This window comes from Coenobita brevimanus, chromosome 34, assembly GCF_032717465.1.
Source record: "Coenobita brevimanus isolate Jiangsu-jjx chromosome 34, ASM3271746v2, whole genome shotgun sequence".
NCBI lineage: Eukaryota > Metazoa > Arthropoda > Malacostraca > Decapoda > Coenobitidae > Coenobita > Coenobita brevimanus.
Window position 1 is genome coordinate 24,365,701 of NC_136987.1, and position 16,387 is coordinate 24,382,087.

The window sequence follows — 16,387 nt, forward strand, 5'->3', positions numbered from 1 at the left end:
AATCGCTAAGGAAGAGGTGTTAGAACCCTTCAGCACGGAGAGTCGACATGGACAGTCTGCTTCAAGAACAAACATGAGAGTATTGAGGATGTTATGTGGAAAATAAATAGTTAAGGAAAAGGTATTTGAATTCTTCGGCATGTAGGAGTTAGTTTGCATCAAGGACAAGCACAAGTATTGAGGATTTAATGTGCAAAATAAATCCCCAAGGAAGAGATGTTAGGGCCCTTTGACATCGTCGTGTTAGTCTCTCCTAAATTTCGCCACGTGTTCCGCCTCCCTGTAGTTCACCTGTAATAAAAATATTGGTATTAGCCACCTCATGGGAGGAACAACTCTTGCTTTCTATTACAGCTAACTTCGGACTGATGTGGAGTTTGTTTTAGAAACAACCTTTAAAACTTGAAAATCATAATAGTTAATTCTTTTAATCCTGTAATAAGAATCATCATCATCATCATCATCATAATAATTGCCAGACGCCATGTATCCCAGACGGGGTGGCCAAGGGCTTAGAGTTAATTGTTTTACAGGGAGGGGCACTAATCCTCCACCAACCCCACTTCACACGTAGGGAGAACGTTATGCCAACAGCATCTGGTGTTCCCAGGCGGTCACCCATCCAAGTACTAACCAGACCCAACGTTGCTTAACTTCGCTGATCGAACGGGAAGCGGTGTACTCAACGTGGTATGGCCCAACAGTAAATGTTTACATACCAAAACGCCACTAATGAAATTTCCTAAAACTTTTTCTCAGTAACAATTACCATAAAACTTATATTTCTATGAGAAAACACAGAGGAAATAAAAAACATCGTAAATCAGCGCATAATGTATGTTCGCCAAATGTTTTTATCAATACCATAAGCAAGCACAACTATTAGAGATTACGAAGATAATAAAATCACGGAAAAAGAAGCAAAACCAATGGTGTGGGGACAAAATGTTTAAGAAGTACGGCGAGCACGGAAACAGGTGGGGGTTCTCCCAGCATCCAGCCAAGGCCAAGCCGTCCCACATCCTGAGTACTTGTCCGTGGTTGGATGCAGCCTGCGTCGTCCAATAACGAGAGAGTTAACTGCAACAGCAAATAATGCTACACTCAAAACACTCCTCTGTGGCACATCCTCCTCCTGAGAGTACAGGGGAGAGTTCAAATCACACACACACAGGAAACTTCCTGTCAAAGACGAAGTTCTGAATAAAAGTGGGTAAGCAACCCCAAAGACCATAAAGATGGAGACTGGTTGGTCACCTCCTGTAGCTTGCTTGGAACAGGAAATGTGCCCCAAGCATGCTGCCAGGAGGTAGGGACTGCAGCCTTAATCAATGGGAAATAATCTCTGTTGGTGACAGGTCTACCAGAGACATCAAGAATCACTGCTGCCCTTGCTGCCTCACCTGCACAATCATTTCCCTGCGGTCCAATGTGGGCTGCCACCCAGAATGGTGGCCCACGAGGTGGAACTTTCCTCAAATTTTCAACACTAAAGGGTGAGGAGAGTTGAAATTCTTAGCGGCAGACAAGGCAGCCCTGCAGTCATTAAAAATCATAAAACTAATTGCATCAAAGGTGAGGATATGGTGGAGAGCCAACAGAATTGCTGACAGCTTCACAGTAAAAATTAAGGCAGAGGAGGATAGGGTGCCACTCTGGGTAAAATTACGGAAGACAACCTCAAATTCAATGCCAGCCATCAGTAAACATGGACAGACCCAGCATGAGGGCAAAATGAACTCAAAGCTGGGTGTGGATCACCACATCTGATGTTACGGACTTTGGAGCCACGATATACCAGCAAAATCTGACTTATAGTAACACCCAGAGTGGAACAACAGATGTCTCCACATCAAAGACCAGAGTGAGTGGCAGACAGATCAGTCAAGACTTCCTCTGTCTGATAACTAAACGGGCAAGGAAACCGCGTATGGAAACTGTGTATGGAAGTCGTGCAAAGTGTGTTAGGCAGAACTAAAAACAGCGTCATATGTTGGTGTTTCAGGAAGCCTCTGGACTCTGCACCAGCACCTCGCTATACAGGACTGACGCTGCAGCTCCAGCCTCAATACTCCTGCATCCACAAGCAGGCCTGGGACAACGGAGGTGCAAAAGTGTCCTGTAGCCAAACAAAGGCCTGTGTGATGTAGTCCAAGGTGCATAACCAGGCAAGGGTAGCTGGAGGAACTTACGGCAAAGTGCCCGCAAACTCTTACCTCCAAGAAAACAAAATCAAAATAACAAAGACCCAAATTCAAGAACCATTCATTTTGAGATGCCTGGACGCACTGCATTTGAAAGACTGGAGGTCAGAGCCAGTAGGAAACACAGACAAAGGGAGGCAGTTCCAGAGTTGACCTGTTGTATACTTGAATTGGGAGTAATGGTTAACTCTTGCAATAGAGAGCTGGACTGAAAAAGGATGAGAGTTTGTTGCTAGACGGGTACTACGTGCCTGTCATAGTAGACGAGGGATGCAAGCATACAGTTCAGAGGAGCAGTGACCATTGAAGTGGCGACAAAAAAAAAAAAAAAGAGATAAAGATGCAACAGCGTGGTAAAGAGACAGAGGTTGAAGGGAGCCAGTAAGAGGAGGCGGGTTAATGAAACGAAAAACCTTTGACTCCACCCTGTTGACATGGAATGTAAATGGGGAGTCTCCCTATACATGAGAGTTGTACTCTACATTGGCGAATAAACCCTTGTAAATGGTTAACAATTGTGCTGGAGTCAAGAAGCTACAGAGTTGGCTTAGCAAATCTAATCTTTTGGAAGCAGATTTTACTAATCTATCTATCTATCTATCTATTGCCAGATGCCTCAATCCCGTTTGTAATAATAATAATAACTAGAATGGCACCCAGTAGAGAGCATACCTGCGCCAAGGACCAACATGTAGTTCCTTTAAATTCAATCAGGTCTAATCCAATATCAAACTCATAACCCTATAAGTTGTAACACTATAATTTTAAACTACCCATAACTCTTAATCATACTTTTTTAACTCACTAAAACTGTGAAATGCAGCTATTGCAAAATATGTCTATTTCAGCTATTGTGAATGTAGCAGTTGCACAATACAGCTATGACGTAATCCTGACCTTTGTTATTAGGTACAGCTCTGCAAGTTTGTAGCGCTATTTGTTACTGTACGGCAGCGGGAACGACTACCCCCTTATAAAAGCATATTTAAATCCGCTAGATCAAGAATTTTAAATGGATCCGCACCAAACTGTACACACTCGTAGATACCAACATCCTAAATATGCCTGATTTTTTTTTTTTCATCAAGATCCATGCAATATTCACTGAAAAATTTACGAAAATATCGAAAAACGCCCTATCTTGCTATGTTAAAGAATTTGAAAAAAAATCCTGGATCTGCACATTTATCTGGATCCGCATCAAAATTTATTGGAGGTTATTCTGGGCCAAGGCCCATTCTTGTACCAAGTTTTGTAGGAATCCGTCTAGTAATTTTTGTGTAATCTTGCTCACAAACCAACCAACCAATATACAAATGGACAGGGGTGAAAACATAAACTCCTTGGCGGAGGTAATAATAATCTATTTTATAGTGATCCAATTTCGGTATGTTTGTTTGTTACCGTAACACAGCAAAAACTGGCTCACAAAGTGCAGTTTTTTTAAGAGCAAGATACAGTTACAATGTTCTAACTTGAAGAATAAAACAATTTCCAGTCCAGTCGGGCCACTGGTTCCCGAGCTATGACTCATTTCTGACTGAAGATGGGAACTGACATCAAGCGAGGGCTGCCGAAACCGGGCTTTTAACAAGTAATAATAATAATTAAATTATCGATAATGAAACTAGTAACAACCACAAAATAAGTAATACAGTAGTAACTAGAATGGCACTTAGTAGAGCGCATACCTTCGCCATCAACATCCATGCAATATTCACTGAAAAAAGTTACAAAAATGTCGAAAAACGCTTGATCTTGCAATGATAAAGAAAATGAAAAAAAAATTCCTGGATCTGCACCTTTATCCAGATCCGCACCAAAGTTTAATGGAGACTATTATGGGTCAAGGCCCATTCTTCTACCAAGGTTTGTGCAAATCCGTCCATTAGTTTTTGTGTAATCATGCTCACAAACCAAAGAACCAACCAACAAACAAACAAATGGACAGGGGTGAAAATATAACCTCCTTGGCGAAGGTAATAATGATAATCAAAGTAATAAAAAATGATTTCTTTGTCTAAACCCATAATAATCAACACACGTCACATTTATGCAAATGCTTATTATCTGACGAATATTTAAAAGTTAGTCCCTTCATTTCCGTGATGCAGCATAACTTATTCTTTTCATTAATTTCCACGTCCATGCACTTTTGATCACACAAATTTCCAAGTGATTTTGTTCATGAAGATTTTTTAAACTATAGCTTATTCGATCTCATCCGAGAAGAGACGAGCCTTAAGCTTTTTAAAGCTGGCAGCTGATTGGTGGTCTGAGTGCACTGATTATTAATGACGCATTATATATTATTTTTATTATAATTATTACTATAACCATTTGACAACAAAAATTGCCCAGATAAAATATTATGTTACGTCCCCGTCCCACACTGCCACAGGCTCCAACAACAATAGTACAGTACAGGAAGGACGTTGCCCAGTGAGTTGTTCCTATGGTCAGCCTTTAGGTGTACGGTACAGAAGATCAGCTGGGGCAAAAATAAACACTGGCCCCTTAAAGTTTACTGTCGTTATTTTCCAAATAATTCCACTTAATGCTTTCCAAATTCACTTCACTGTTCTCACTAGCACTGGAGCTATACAAACTTTACTAACTGCTATTACACTTGATGTTGACAGCACTGTTATTACACTTAATTCTTGCCAACACTTCACTGTTATTATACTTAATGCTTGACAACACTTCACTGTTTTCACAAATACAGAAAATATACAAACTTCACCGCCCTGACACTGCACTACACTCAAACTGAACTGAAAACCAACTAAATTTGAACTGGTCTCTTCTCCAACCTTATATAACCTTCCTAGCTTCTCCAACATTGTAGAACGTGCTGGTCTTGTACCTGCCCCTAGTACGTGCTGGTCTTGTACCTGCCCCTAGCAACAACAGTTACCAATTCGGAGACAATCCAAACATGCAAGTCTTCTTACAGTTCATAGCATTATGAATTATTTACCATATTGGTTTAAATTAAATTACAAAATTAACAAGCAATCACATTAATAAAACATTATTGAGAAAAAGAGCACAAGATTAATGTACAACTTACGAAATAACTACTCTCACAAACAGCAGGCAAGCTGGCAACTCTCACTCGTACCGAAGCTACGGTAAACAACAGGAAACGTCGAGAAGTTTCTCGAGTACCTAACTGGCAAATCCTGCTTCTTAACATTATAAAGTTATTTGCATAGATTACTTTAAAAGTGGGGGCCTAGATTCGTGTGAAAGTTTGAATTCTTGGGACAAATCAAAACACGTCCAGATAAAATTTTGCAATCAACTTCCTTGATTTTATTTTTCATGTTTTGGGAAATTAAGGTAAATTATGTCATTATCGGGACATTATGTAAAAGTCAACTTAGTAAAACATAGAAAATGAAATATGACATTTTCCCTGAATTATAATGAATGAAAGACACGGGGGGGGAGGGGAAGCGTTGGCCGCTCATGGGATGTCCCACTTGTCAAAAGCTGACGAAAGTTCAAATTCTTTTGAGAACGTTTTGTTGTCCCCTCACTTTGTATTATGTTTTCTGCTTTAGCATCATCACTAGGCAAAGTTTTTTTTTTTTTTTTTTTTTTTTTTTTTTAGATTCGAATATCTACTTTAGTTACAAATTACAGGACTGTGACAAGGTATGGGCTGCAGGATTTTTGAAAGTGACAATGACATTTAGCACTTTCACCCGTGTCTATCAGTCATTTTCCGTTGGAATACCTATGTTTTACCAGGTTAGATTTTACATAATGTTGGAGCAGTTATAAGATATACCTTACTATGCCTGAACATTGGCCGGGGGGGAGAGGGATGAAATTAAAGTACTCTTAAGACTTTACTTGGGCATGTTTTGATTTGGCCCCCATATTAAAAATTTCACACGAATCTAGGCCATCTGATTAACTAAGGCCCCATTTTAAAATGAAACTGTACAAATAAATTTATTATGTTTTATTTGGACAATTTTATCATCAAATGGTTACTGTAACTCATACAATAAAATAATTAAAACACTGCAAATAATGAGTGCACTCAGACAACCAATCAGCTGCCACCTTTCCAGATCTTAAGGCTCGTCTCTTCTCAGCTGAGGTCAAATAAGCTTACAGAGGGAGTTAGATACCTCCATTTACCCTTAACTGTTTGAGTGCTTTTAATATTATGGAGATAGTCCTGTTGCAACAAAAAATAAGTAAAATAAAAAGTCATGTGGGTAAAGTGGAAGGATGTTTTTTAGTAATTATAATTTGATGTTGAAGCTCCCTAACGTCACATGGAGGAACTTATTCTTTGTGGCATCCCTCCTGTGTGACTTTCATAATAAGCACTTCCTTCTTCAGGTGTGTCGTAGCGTAAGAAGGCGTGTCATACCGTTCAGTTTGCCTTTTGCCCTTGTGTGGAAAGGTTAATGATTTGAGGGCTACTTACCTTGGAGTTCTTCATATCATCCTTCATAACCGACTTGATATAAGGGGATCTTTCTTGGTTCGTATCCTCATCAGTTAAGGAAGCTCCCTAGCTTATCTTCCCTCAATATTCATATTTTGTAGGGGTTGTTAATGTTTTGAACGTTACATGCACTGAGTTTGGTACTGTTAGAGTAACTTATGTATCACCAGAGAATGGTAAGGTGTAATTGGGAAAAAAAAAAAAAAAAATTGCTTGGGATGGGATGTTAGGGTGATTCCTTTACCCATTAACCGCGGGGCGTCACTTTTGTGACACTCGGGCACAAGAGATCATACTGCGGGGCATCACTTTTGTGATTCTGTGTAATTTTGAATTCGCCTCGACTTTCAAGTGCTGGCTTGTATCATCTATCAGTACTACCAGTGTCCAGCTGTAGTCAGTTCTGCTAATGTGATCTGTACTCCCATCCACTGTTGAAAATTTATTCATTTTTCTCCTGTCCTTGACTCCACTCCTTACCTCCCCTCCATTACCCTCTCCTCCTGCCTGCCCAGCCGCTCTGCACTACGCAAATCCTAGACGGATTTTTCCACTCATTTTATCCATTGAAATGTGCCCTATGCCCTATTCTTTGTTTTCGTTTTCGTTTTTAAAGGCTCCAACATGCTTGCATGTGTCGGCCTTAGTCACCTAATGGCGGCTCTCCATGCTGCACGATCCATTGCAGCCTCCCTGTTCAGTCCCTTAACCCTGAGGTCACACTTAATGACCTCATCCCATGTCTTTCTCGGTCTACCCCTCATAACCCCACCCCCAATATTAACGCTTCTCACCTTCCTCACCCAATTATCATCCCCCATCCTCTCCACATGTCTAAACCATCTCAATCTACCCCTCCTCATCACAACAGCAATACACTCCAGTCCCATCCTACCCCTCAACTCTTCCATCGTAAACCCAGCCTCTCCAGGCCTTGGACGCAGGGACGCACTGCACATCCACCTAATCATTGTCATTTCTGTACGTCTGAGCCGGCACATATCATCCTCCTTCACTGCCCAGGTCTCACTACCATACAGCATTACACTCCTAACACATGCTGCATACAAAGACCCCTTAGCACGTAAGGAGACTCCTCTCAATGTCAGGAGAGGCAAGAGCTCCCTGAACTTCTTCCAACCACTTCTCACCCTAGCCACAGAGCTAGCTCCAGCCCCACCTCCAGCACACAACATGTCTCCCAAATAACAATACTCTTCCACACACTCAAGAGATTCACCAGCAAGTTCAATCCTTTCACGTCTGACAATCTCCACCTGCTCACCCCGACACGCCGTACACATAAAATCGCATTATCTCGCAGTCTACCTTTGATACCACTACATCTCTTATGCACCCATTTATCACACGCACCACACAAGATGGAATTACTTCCCACGCCCTTGTAGCAAACTGCACACGGCCACTCTGCCTCGTCTTTGACAGTATCGCCACCAACCCTAGATGTCATCACTTTTGTTTTTATCTGCATTTACCCTTAAACCCTTGTGCCCCATACCATCTCTCCACTTCCTAAACCTTTCCTCCACCTCCCTTTCGTTCTCTGCAATAAACACCAAATCATCAGCATACAACAACTCCCACGGGAGTCCGTTTCTAAAGTCACGTGAAAGGGCTTCAAGTACCATGATAAACAACATGGGACACAAGACTGACCCCTGATGCACACCAACATTCACGGAAAACTCATCACTCAAATCTCCATTCACTCTTACCTGGGTGTGAGCACCCGCATACATAGCCATAACCACCCTAACCATCCACTCCTCCAAGCTAAGCTTTCTCATTGCCCACTTCACCACCTCTCTAGGGACTCTGTCAAAGGCCTTTTCCAAATCAACAAAAACAAAATAAAGATCCCTTCTCCTACCAATATATTTTTCCTGAAGCTGTCAACAATGAATATAGCATCAGTGGTCCCCCTACCTGGCATAAACCCAAACTGCATCTCATCAATATTCACTCTTTCTCTAATCATACCTTCTAAAACTCTCTCCATTACCTTCATTATCTGATCTAAAAGCTTTATACCTCTATAATTTCCTCTTGCCAGGGCATCACCCTTCCCTTTATACAGATTTACAATTACACTCTTCAGCCATTCTTATACAAAATAATATATAAAAGAGAAAAGGTAACTGATACGAGTACTGCCATCCATCTGGAATGGGCTAATCACCTGGCAACACCCCACGTGCACTCATTTGCTAATATGGGGTCGCCCCTTGAAATATGCCGTATGACCTATTCTCGTAATAAAATATATATAAGAAAGGAAGAGAGAAGCTCAATCGATAGAGAGGTGGCCTGCAGTCCTACCGGACCCAGCTTCAAATCCCAACTGGGGCAGGGAACAGTGTAAGGATTTGAATTTCATGAAATAAGACTTTACTGATCTACGAGAAGACTCGCCGACATGTCGTAAAAATACCCCTGCTAATACCAATACACCAGTCTTGTATGAGACAGCCCTAGCATGTATTCAATATGGACGGTGGGTGTTAGTGCCAAAGTGGTGACATGTAGAGAGGTGTATGGTATGTAGGAGAACTACTGGGCCTTGAGAGCAGGCTGTGAAGCCTATGCCCAGAATCGGACACACACACACAAAAAAATGGAACTACTTAATTTATCAAGTATTGTCTAGATTTCCTGCCAATCATTTCATAGCATATAAATTAGCAGCTGTCACCATGCTGACATTGTCAACCCTTCAATCTCCATAGGCCACATCATTCAGTTTACTGTCGTCCTTCAAGGTGAAACCATGTCGGATTCGCGCCTGTCCAATTCCACCACTTCTTAGCCCACTGCAAAGGGCCCTGTGACCTCTACCCCTACTAAACCTCGTGTGGGAAGGGGTAAAGGGCTAAGTGACTCTGCTGTGGAACGTGAACTGGCTAATTTATCAATGATAATGATGGACTGTGACTACGATCTTTCTGGTGACTCTGATACAATGCAAGTGGAAATGTAAATGTGTGAATAATGTGTAAATAGCAAGTGAAAGCTATGAATGTAAATATAACTGAACAGCGGAAAATAGTTTTATAAGTTACTGCAAGTGATAGTGCATAACAGTGTAAATAAAATAGAAATGTAAATAGTGTAAATAAATTAGAAAATGTAAATACATCTGTAAATAATTAGTAATATAAGAATACGGGTATAAATACTTGGAGTAATGAAAGTGAAAGTGAAAGCTATGCCCTAGCGTGTATAAATACTTGGGGTAATGAAAGTGAAAGTGAAAGCTCGCTCTCTATGCTACTTTACTGAACGAGAAAGTGAATGCATGGAGTGAAAATAAACTACTAGTACTGAAAGAAAATTATGGATAAATAATGTATATAATAAAGAGTGTAATAAAATACTAGGAATATAAAGTGTGTGTTTATGAATAATATATGACAGCTCTGCCTCAGAATAACATCGGGGAACGAGCGCGGGTGAAAAGCTCGTATGCGCTCGTAATTTACGTTGCTTTCACAGTGTTTTTTTTTTTAATATGGATTACAAACTACCTGAAATTCATAGAATAGTGTTTGTAGTGATAATATCAGGCAGTGGTAACCATATTATGGGGTATCGGGAAGTGTAAAGTGGAGACTTCGTTACCCAACTTCAGAAGTCTCCACATGTCCTACAGTAGTCTATGAAGGCTCAACAAACATACCAAGAGAAAGCTGAAGGTATGTGTAATAGGCTTATGTAATTGTAATATTCTAGGACTAATAACTGATTTTTGGTAAATATTTTTAATAAGTCAGTTAGAGAACGATTATCCCCGCAGGACACGCACGGCGCATTCCCAACATCCCCGTGGTAAAGGGGTTAACCGACGAGGACCCGAGGCCTTGAGTCTAATGATTAGACTAAATAGTCCCTTCTTGAGTCTTGTGTGGTCTGGCGAGGAAATTAATGCTTAGAAAACACATCTGATATTCCTAGGCATTTACCTTCTTAAGATCATTATGTCGTCCTCATGAGTGACTTGGTATATATGCCTTCTAGAGCCTCGTCAGATGCCTGTGGTCATGCTAGGCAACCAGTTTTTAATAAATGAATATAGAAAGTAGCTGTGTGTGTGTGTGTGTGTGTGTGTGTGTGTGTGTGTGTGTGTGTAATTCACCGGGTCGGTCAGGATCACTTGATGATCGTGATCGTCAGCTTTTACCCTCCCGGAAGGGGACTGAGAGCTCATATAGTCCGATCTAAGGGCAAGGCTGTGACCTTCACACACGCACACACCCGTCCCCTTGCTCAAGGGGGACAGTAACCACCCACTTCGTCAGTGAAACTTTTTGCAACCTGAGCAAGGCGCGAACTCCCGTCTACCAGATGGCAAGCGAGAACGTTACCACTGCACCAGCGAGCGGTGTGTGTGTGTGTGTGTGTGTGTGTGTGTGTGTGTGTGTGTGTGTGTGTGTGTGTGTGTGTGTGTGTGTAAGCTTGCAAGTCATCCAGTACAGGTCCTCATAGTCACATACCTCATTTAGGAGGCTCTTCATCTCGACCCTCATGAGTGACCTAGTGAGGATAAACGAAGCCTTCTTGAGTGTGGTCACAGCGTGTAGCCTGGCCAGGGCGTCGGTGTGGAAGGTGGAGTGGGGCAGCACCTCCGTCACTAGGCCGTAGTTGTAGGCATCATCGCTTGTCAACTGAAAGGCAGGCGTAGCAATACAACAGTTTTATGGAGAGTATAAACTTCCTAACACGTCTTTCTTTTGTGATTTATTCTGGGCGTCACACTCCATTACTTGTTAACTGAAATGCAGGCATAGAAATAGGACAGTTTTCTACGCAGTAAAAATTTCGTTACACCTCTTACCTTAGGGATTTTATTCTACACCTCAACAAATCGCTAAGGAAATGGTGCTTAGAAGCCTGATTTAGCTCCAATAATACCGTCTTAGATCTGGCAGTTTGTAAAGATAACTCACCACTTACGAATATCAGAACTACACGAGTTAAATATATCTTTCACTAATCCATTTACTACAAGTGATATCCGGAGCAGAATCATTATATTTTACAGGGAACAAAATGAAGTTAAGGTAGCGAACTGGCCATATGGAAGCGGATAATACCTTGCATGCAGAAAAATTATTAAAACAGACAGACACAGACACACAAATACATACAAAAACACAGACAGACAAACAGGGACAGACAGGCAGACAGATAGGCAGACAGACAGAGACACAGACACAAACCTAGGCACAGAGACAGAGACAGACAGAGACAGACAGAGACGGACAGACAGGCAGTAGGCAGACAGACAGACAGACTGACAGACAAAACGACCACAGACAAGGAGAGACAGACCAAAAGACAAAGACGGAAACAATCGTTTGCTTACCTTTTCCTCCAGCATGAGTGTGGTTGCTGCTTTGGTGTAGCCCATGAGACGAGGGAACGTAAATGTACAGCACCCGTCTGGAGTTACACCGTCAGTTATGTAGGTGGTGTGGAAGGTGGCCTGGTGAGAGAGAGAGAGAGAGAGAGAGAGAGAGAGAGAGAGAGAGAGAGAGAGAGAGAGAGAGAGATTGTCATGATAAAGATTAAGTTAGGCAGGGGGAGGGGGCGGATCAGGGATGCGGGTGGAGGGGATCAAGGACTGGGGAGGTGGCAGATTAAGGACGGGGGAGAGGTGGATCAAGGACGGGCTATTTAAAGGCGGGGGGATCCGATTCAAGGACGGGGGGGTCAAGGAGAGGGGGGGGGGTGAAATGAAAGTGCAGCCTCATTAACATCGTATAGGTTGTGTGAAGTCAGCATGAAGGAAGTTACGCTGTTGATGGCAAGAAAACATGGGCATACACGACAAATCTGAGAGTTAAGTTTGTGTTAAACAAAAATAATAAACATATGCTTACTAAACTTGAATATGGGGTCGCCCAGCAAGTGACTTTGGGTATTCCTTAACGCATATGCCTTAGCGATTTATTCAACACATTACTGTTGAGTGTTGTAGGTAAAGTGTATGGCAGTGTATTAACGAGGAGAGTTAGATAGGGTACAAAGGGAGTGACTGGTGATGAACAGTGTGGCCTTAGAAGAGGGAGGGGATCCGTGGATCAGGTGTCTGCTGTGAGACAGTGTGTGAAAAGCTCTTTTTTGGGCGTTCATGGATTTAGAAAAAGTGTATGCTAAAACTGATAGAGAGGCTTTGAGGACTGTTTTGGGACTGTATGGACTTGATGGTAGGTTGTTAAAAGGAGTGATAAGTTTTTATGTAAATAGTAGAGTGTATGAAAGATTGGGAAACACTGAGTAATCTGTTTCTTGTGAGAGTGGGGCTGCGACAGGGATGTGTGATTTCTTCTTGGTTATTTAGTGTGTATATGGATGGTGTTGTGAGGGAGGTGAATGCGAGAGTATTTGGTGGAGGTTTGAGCCTGGTGAATGTTGATGGTAGAGAGTGGAATCTGAATCAGCTGCACTGGTGGCTAATTTAGAGGAGAGACTGAGACAGTTGGTAGAGGAGTTTGGAAGTGTGTGAGAGGAGGAAATTAAGGGTAAATGAAAATGAGAGTAAAATGATGAAGTGTGCGAGGTTGGCAGATGGTAGAGGATGAATTTTGTTTTGAATGGCGAGTTACTTGAAGAGGTAGAGTGTTTTAAGTATTTAGGGTCACATGTTGCTAGAGATTGAAGCATAGATGTAGAAGTGAAGTTTAGAATGAATGATGTAGGAAAGGCGCTGGGAGGCATGAAAAATGTGTTTAGATGTCGTTTGCTTAAAATGTATGTAAAGAGAAGGCTGTATGAGGGTGTAATGGTACCGACTGCATTATATGGGGCTGAGACATGGAATATGGATGTAACAGAGAGGATAAGTTTGAATGTAATTGAGATGAGGTGTTTGAGGAGTATGTGTGGAGTGATGTACATTGATCAAGTGAGAAATGATGAAGTGCGAAGAGAGCTGGAGTTATGCAGGAGATGGCTGATCGAGTAGAGCAGAGAGTGTTGCGATGGTTTGGGCATATGGAGAGAATGGATGAAGAGTGATTAGTGAAAAACATAACTGGATTGGATGTTAGAGATGTAAGGCTGAGAGGATGACCACCAATACGATGGATGAACAGTGTAAAGAGAGCGTTAGATGCGAGAGGGATGTCTTTTGAGCAAGGAAGAGTGGCTGCACATGATAGGAATGACGGGAGAGAAATTGTGCTTGAATAAGGCCCTGTCCACACGAACCCTGTAACAAGTTTTGGAGCATGTTAAGAATATTGCTTCTGACATGTTTGCATACATGTTCGAAATGTCTCGTTTGGACGTTCAAACCCGTATAATTTGTTCGGGGACATGCTGTCATCACTGGTGTTTGCAGCACTGCGAAGCTTTATAGTCCGGCAAGTTTACGAACATGTTTGTGACATATTTGGAAGCATTTATCTAGCATGTTCCTGACATGTTCCTAGCATTGTTTTGGGCAGTGTTCTAGGCTCTGTTTGGAGAAGGCTTCAATCGTGGCGCTGAGGGGATATTCTCCAGCAGTTGGTCTGATCAAATGATCAGGTCAGGAGCAGGTAAGAGGAAGGATCCATGATGATGTGGCAGGGGAAAACCAGCTTTGCTGTCAAGCCGTGCTGCGGATGTTGCTGATTGCGCTACATAGTTGACCCTCGTGCGGTGTGGTGCGGTGAGGATCTGTCCTTATCCCCTTGCAGCTAAGATACGAATAAATGTGTGTGTGTGTGTGTGTGTGTGTGTGTGTGTGTGTGTGTGTGTGTGTGTGTGTGTGTGTGTGTGTGTGTGTGAGTAAATTGGGAGTGTGTCGTCTTGTCTCAGCTACCTCTCTTTCTTTGGGGGAAGTAGTCTAGGTATATAGATATAGATAATTACACTTCAGTATCCTCTTGCATGCTACTGGTGCACATTGTGTCTATATGATAATAATATAAATAGCACACAGAATTGTAAACGTAAAATAAGCAAAATAAGTCGGCAAGGAAGAGGTGCCACGATGCATCACATTAGTATGATAGTGGCCAGATGTCAACACTCTTCCTTCTGTGCCTCCAACAATACAAAGATAAGATACAGACAGCATACATATTCATAGACAGGATACAGATAGATATGATACACAGATAAATATGATACACGTATCTATAATATACACAGATACATAGGGATAAATACAGCGATGCCAAGAGATGGTAACAAACCTGTACTGAGGTAAGCCACAGGTATGAATAGGAATCTAGGAAGGATAGAGATACGATATACGGATGGAAACTATAACCTTATCGGAAGAATGGTTGGTACTGTAGAAGGGTAGGTCAGTGGTCAGGGTGCCACACTGCCATATAGACAGGACACATAGATACAGACAGGATACATGCTTAGAGATATAGGAGGTGCATGGGTACAATAGGATACAGGGATAAGAGGGTATGCTGAAGATGCACATAAGATGCATGCAAAGATAAGAGATAGGATATAGAGGATACACATACAGGTAGGATACATATTTAGAAACACATGGGAGATGCACTGATAAATTTAAGATACAGAGAAAAGAAATATTGGAGATGTAGACAGGATACACAGGTAACAGGATATACATAAGACAGACATGATACATATACTGTAGATAAGAGAGGATACATGCATTGATAAAAGGATACGTAGGAGATACAGTCGTGGTCATAAATAATAACCTACCCTCCGGTGCCCATTGCCTCAGGCTGGCTCCATTATGCGTGGCAAGTCACAGTGGAGTAATAGGGGCTGGAAGGGAGGGGCCAGAGAGAGAAGGAAAGGTGGGTGGGGGGACGAGCAGTGGTGCGGGGGTGGAGTGAGGGGGGGGAGGGGAGGGACCGTGAGTATGGGAGGGAGAATGAAATGCGTAGTTGTGGTCAAGTGATTTGTCTATTTTCATTCATTCAGGGCATGACGTACGGCAGTTAATAATCGGTAGATAATGCTGCATTGCACCTTGTATATCGGCGTCAGATAAGCTTTACAGTTGTGATAACAAGGGCTGGCTCGTGAGAGAAATATACTGCTCAAACATTAGTGCAGAGCCAGATCTTTGTGTTTATTAGTATATTTTGACTTCGGACGCAGAATTAATCTGGATGGCTTTGACTCCTCGTAATGTTTGTGTAAGAAAGTCTCTTCCCTTACATGTAATAAATTCTGGAACTAATAACAAATGCAACCTATGACATGGCAGTGTCCAGACTAAATAATTATCCTCCTCTCGGTATACACTCCCTGTATACAGTCACGGTCAAGTCAAATGTTTTATGGCATCTCTATATGAAAAGGCTATTTAAAATGATTGTGCACAAAAGGTAAATGTATCTTATAGTTGTGCAATTGGTGGATATAATAACGGTATCTCTTATACTTTGTTGCTTGGACTCCATGCCGGTCTAGGTTTGAATGGCCGTCCAAAAACCTCAGCACCCTCTCATCACCTCAGAATGATCTTGTCCTACGACCAAAAAAAAAAAAAAATAGTTACAAATTGGAAAACAAGGCAATAGTGTGTTGTGCTGGATACTTCTGGCTGTGCACTAATGTTTGATCTGTCACGTTATTGTAATTCTCTCACGAGCCAGCCCTTGATATCACCACCTCTCTAAAGCTTGTTATCTGATGCAGCAATACAAGGTGTAATGCAGCATTATCTACCGATTATTAACTCCTTCACACCATG

The 16,387-nt window shown here is 41.9% G+C and overlaps 1 protein-coding gene and 1 non-coding gene across 2 annotated transcripts in view; both read right to left on the minus strand.

Annotated features, from left to right (window-relative positions):
- Positions 1-585: 585 nt before the first annotated feature.
- Positions 586-705, minus strand: LOC145396124 (5S ribosomal RNA). The gene has a single exon (XR_013896734.1). It is a non-coding gene; the product is annotated as a 5S ribosomal RNA (ribosomal RNA).
- A 1,296-nt stretch (positions 706-2,001) lies between these two features.
- The window catches only part of LOC145396027 (enoyl-CoA delta isomerase 3, peroxisomal-like), a 25,760-nt gene continuing 11,374 nt past the window's right edge, over positions 2,002-16,387 (minus strand). Inside the window, exons 4-5 of the mRNA XM_080269491.1 lie at positions 11,173-11,363; positions 2,002-2,092 (exon numbers count right to left, since the gene is read on the minus strand). Of these exons, the coding sequence (XP_080125617.1) occupies positions 2,002-2,092; positions 11,173-11,363 (282 nt within the window). The remainder of the gene's footprint in view (positions 2,093-11,172; positions 11,364-16,387) is intronic.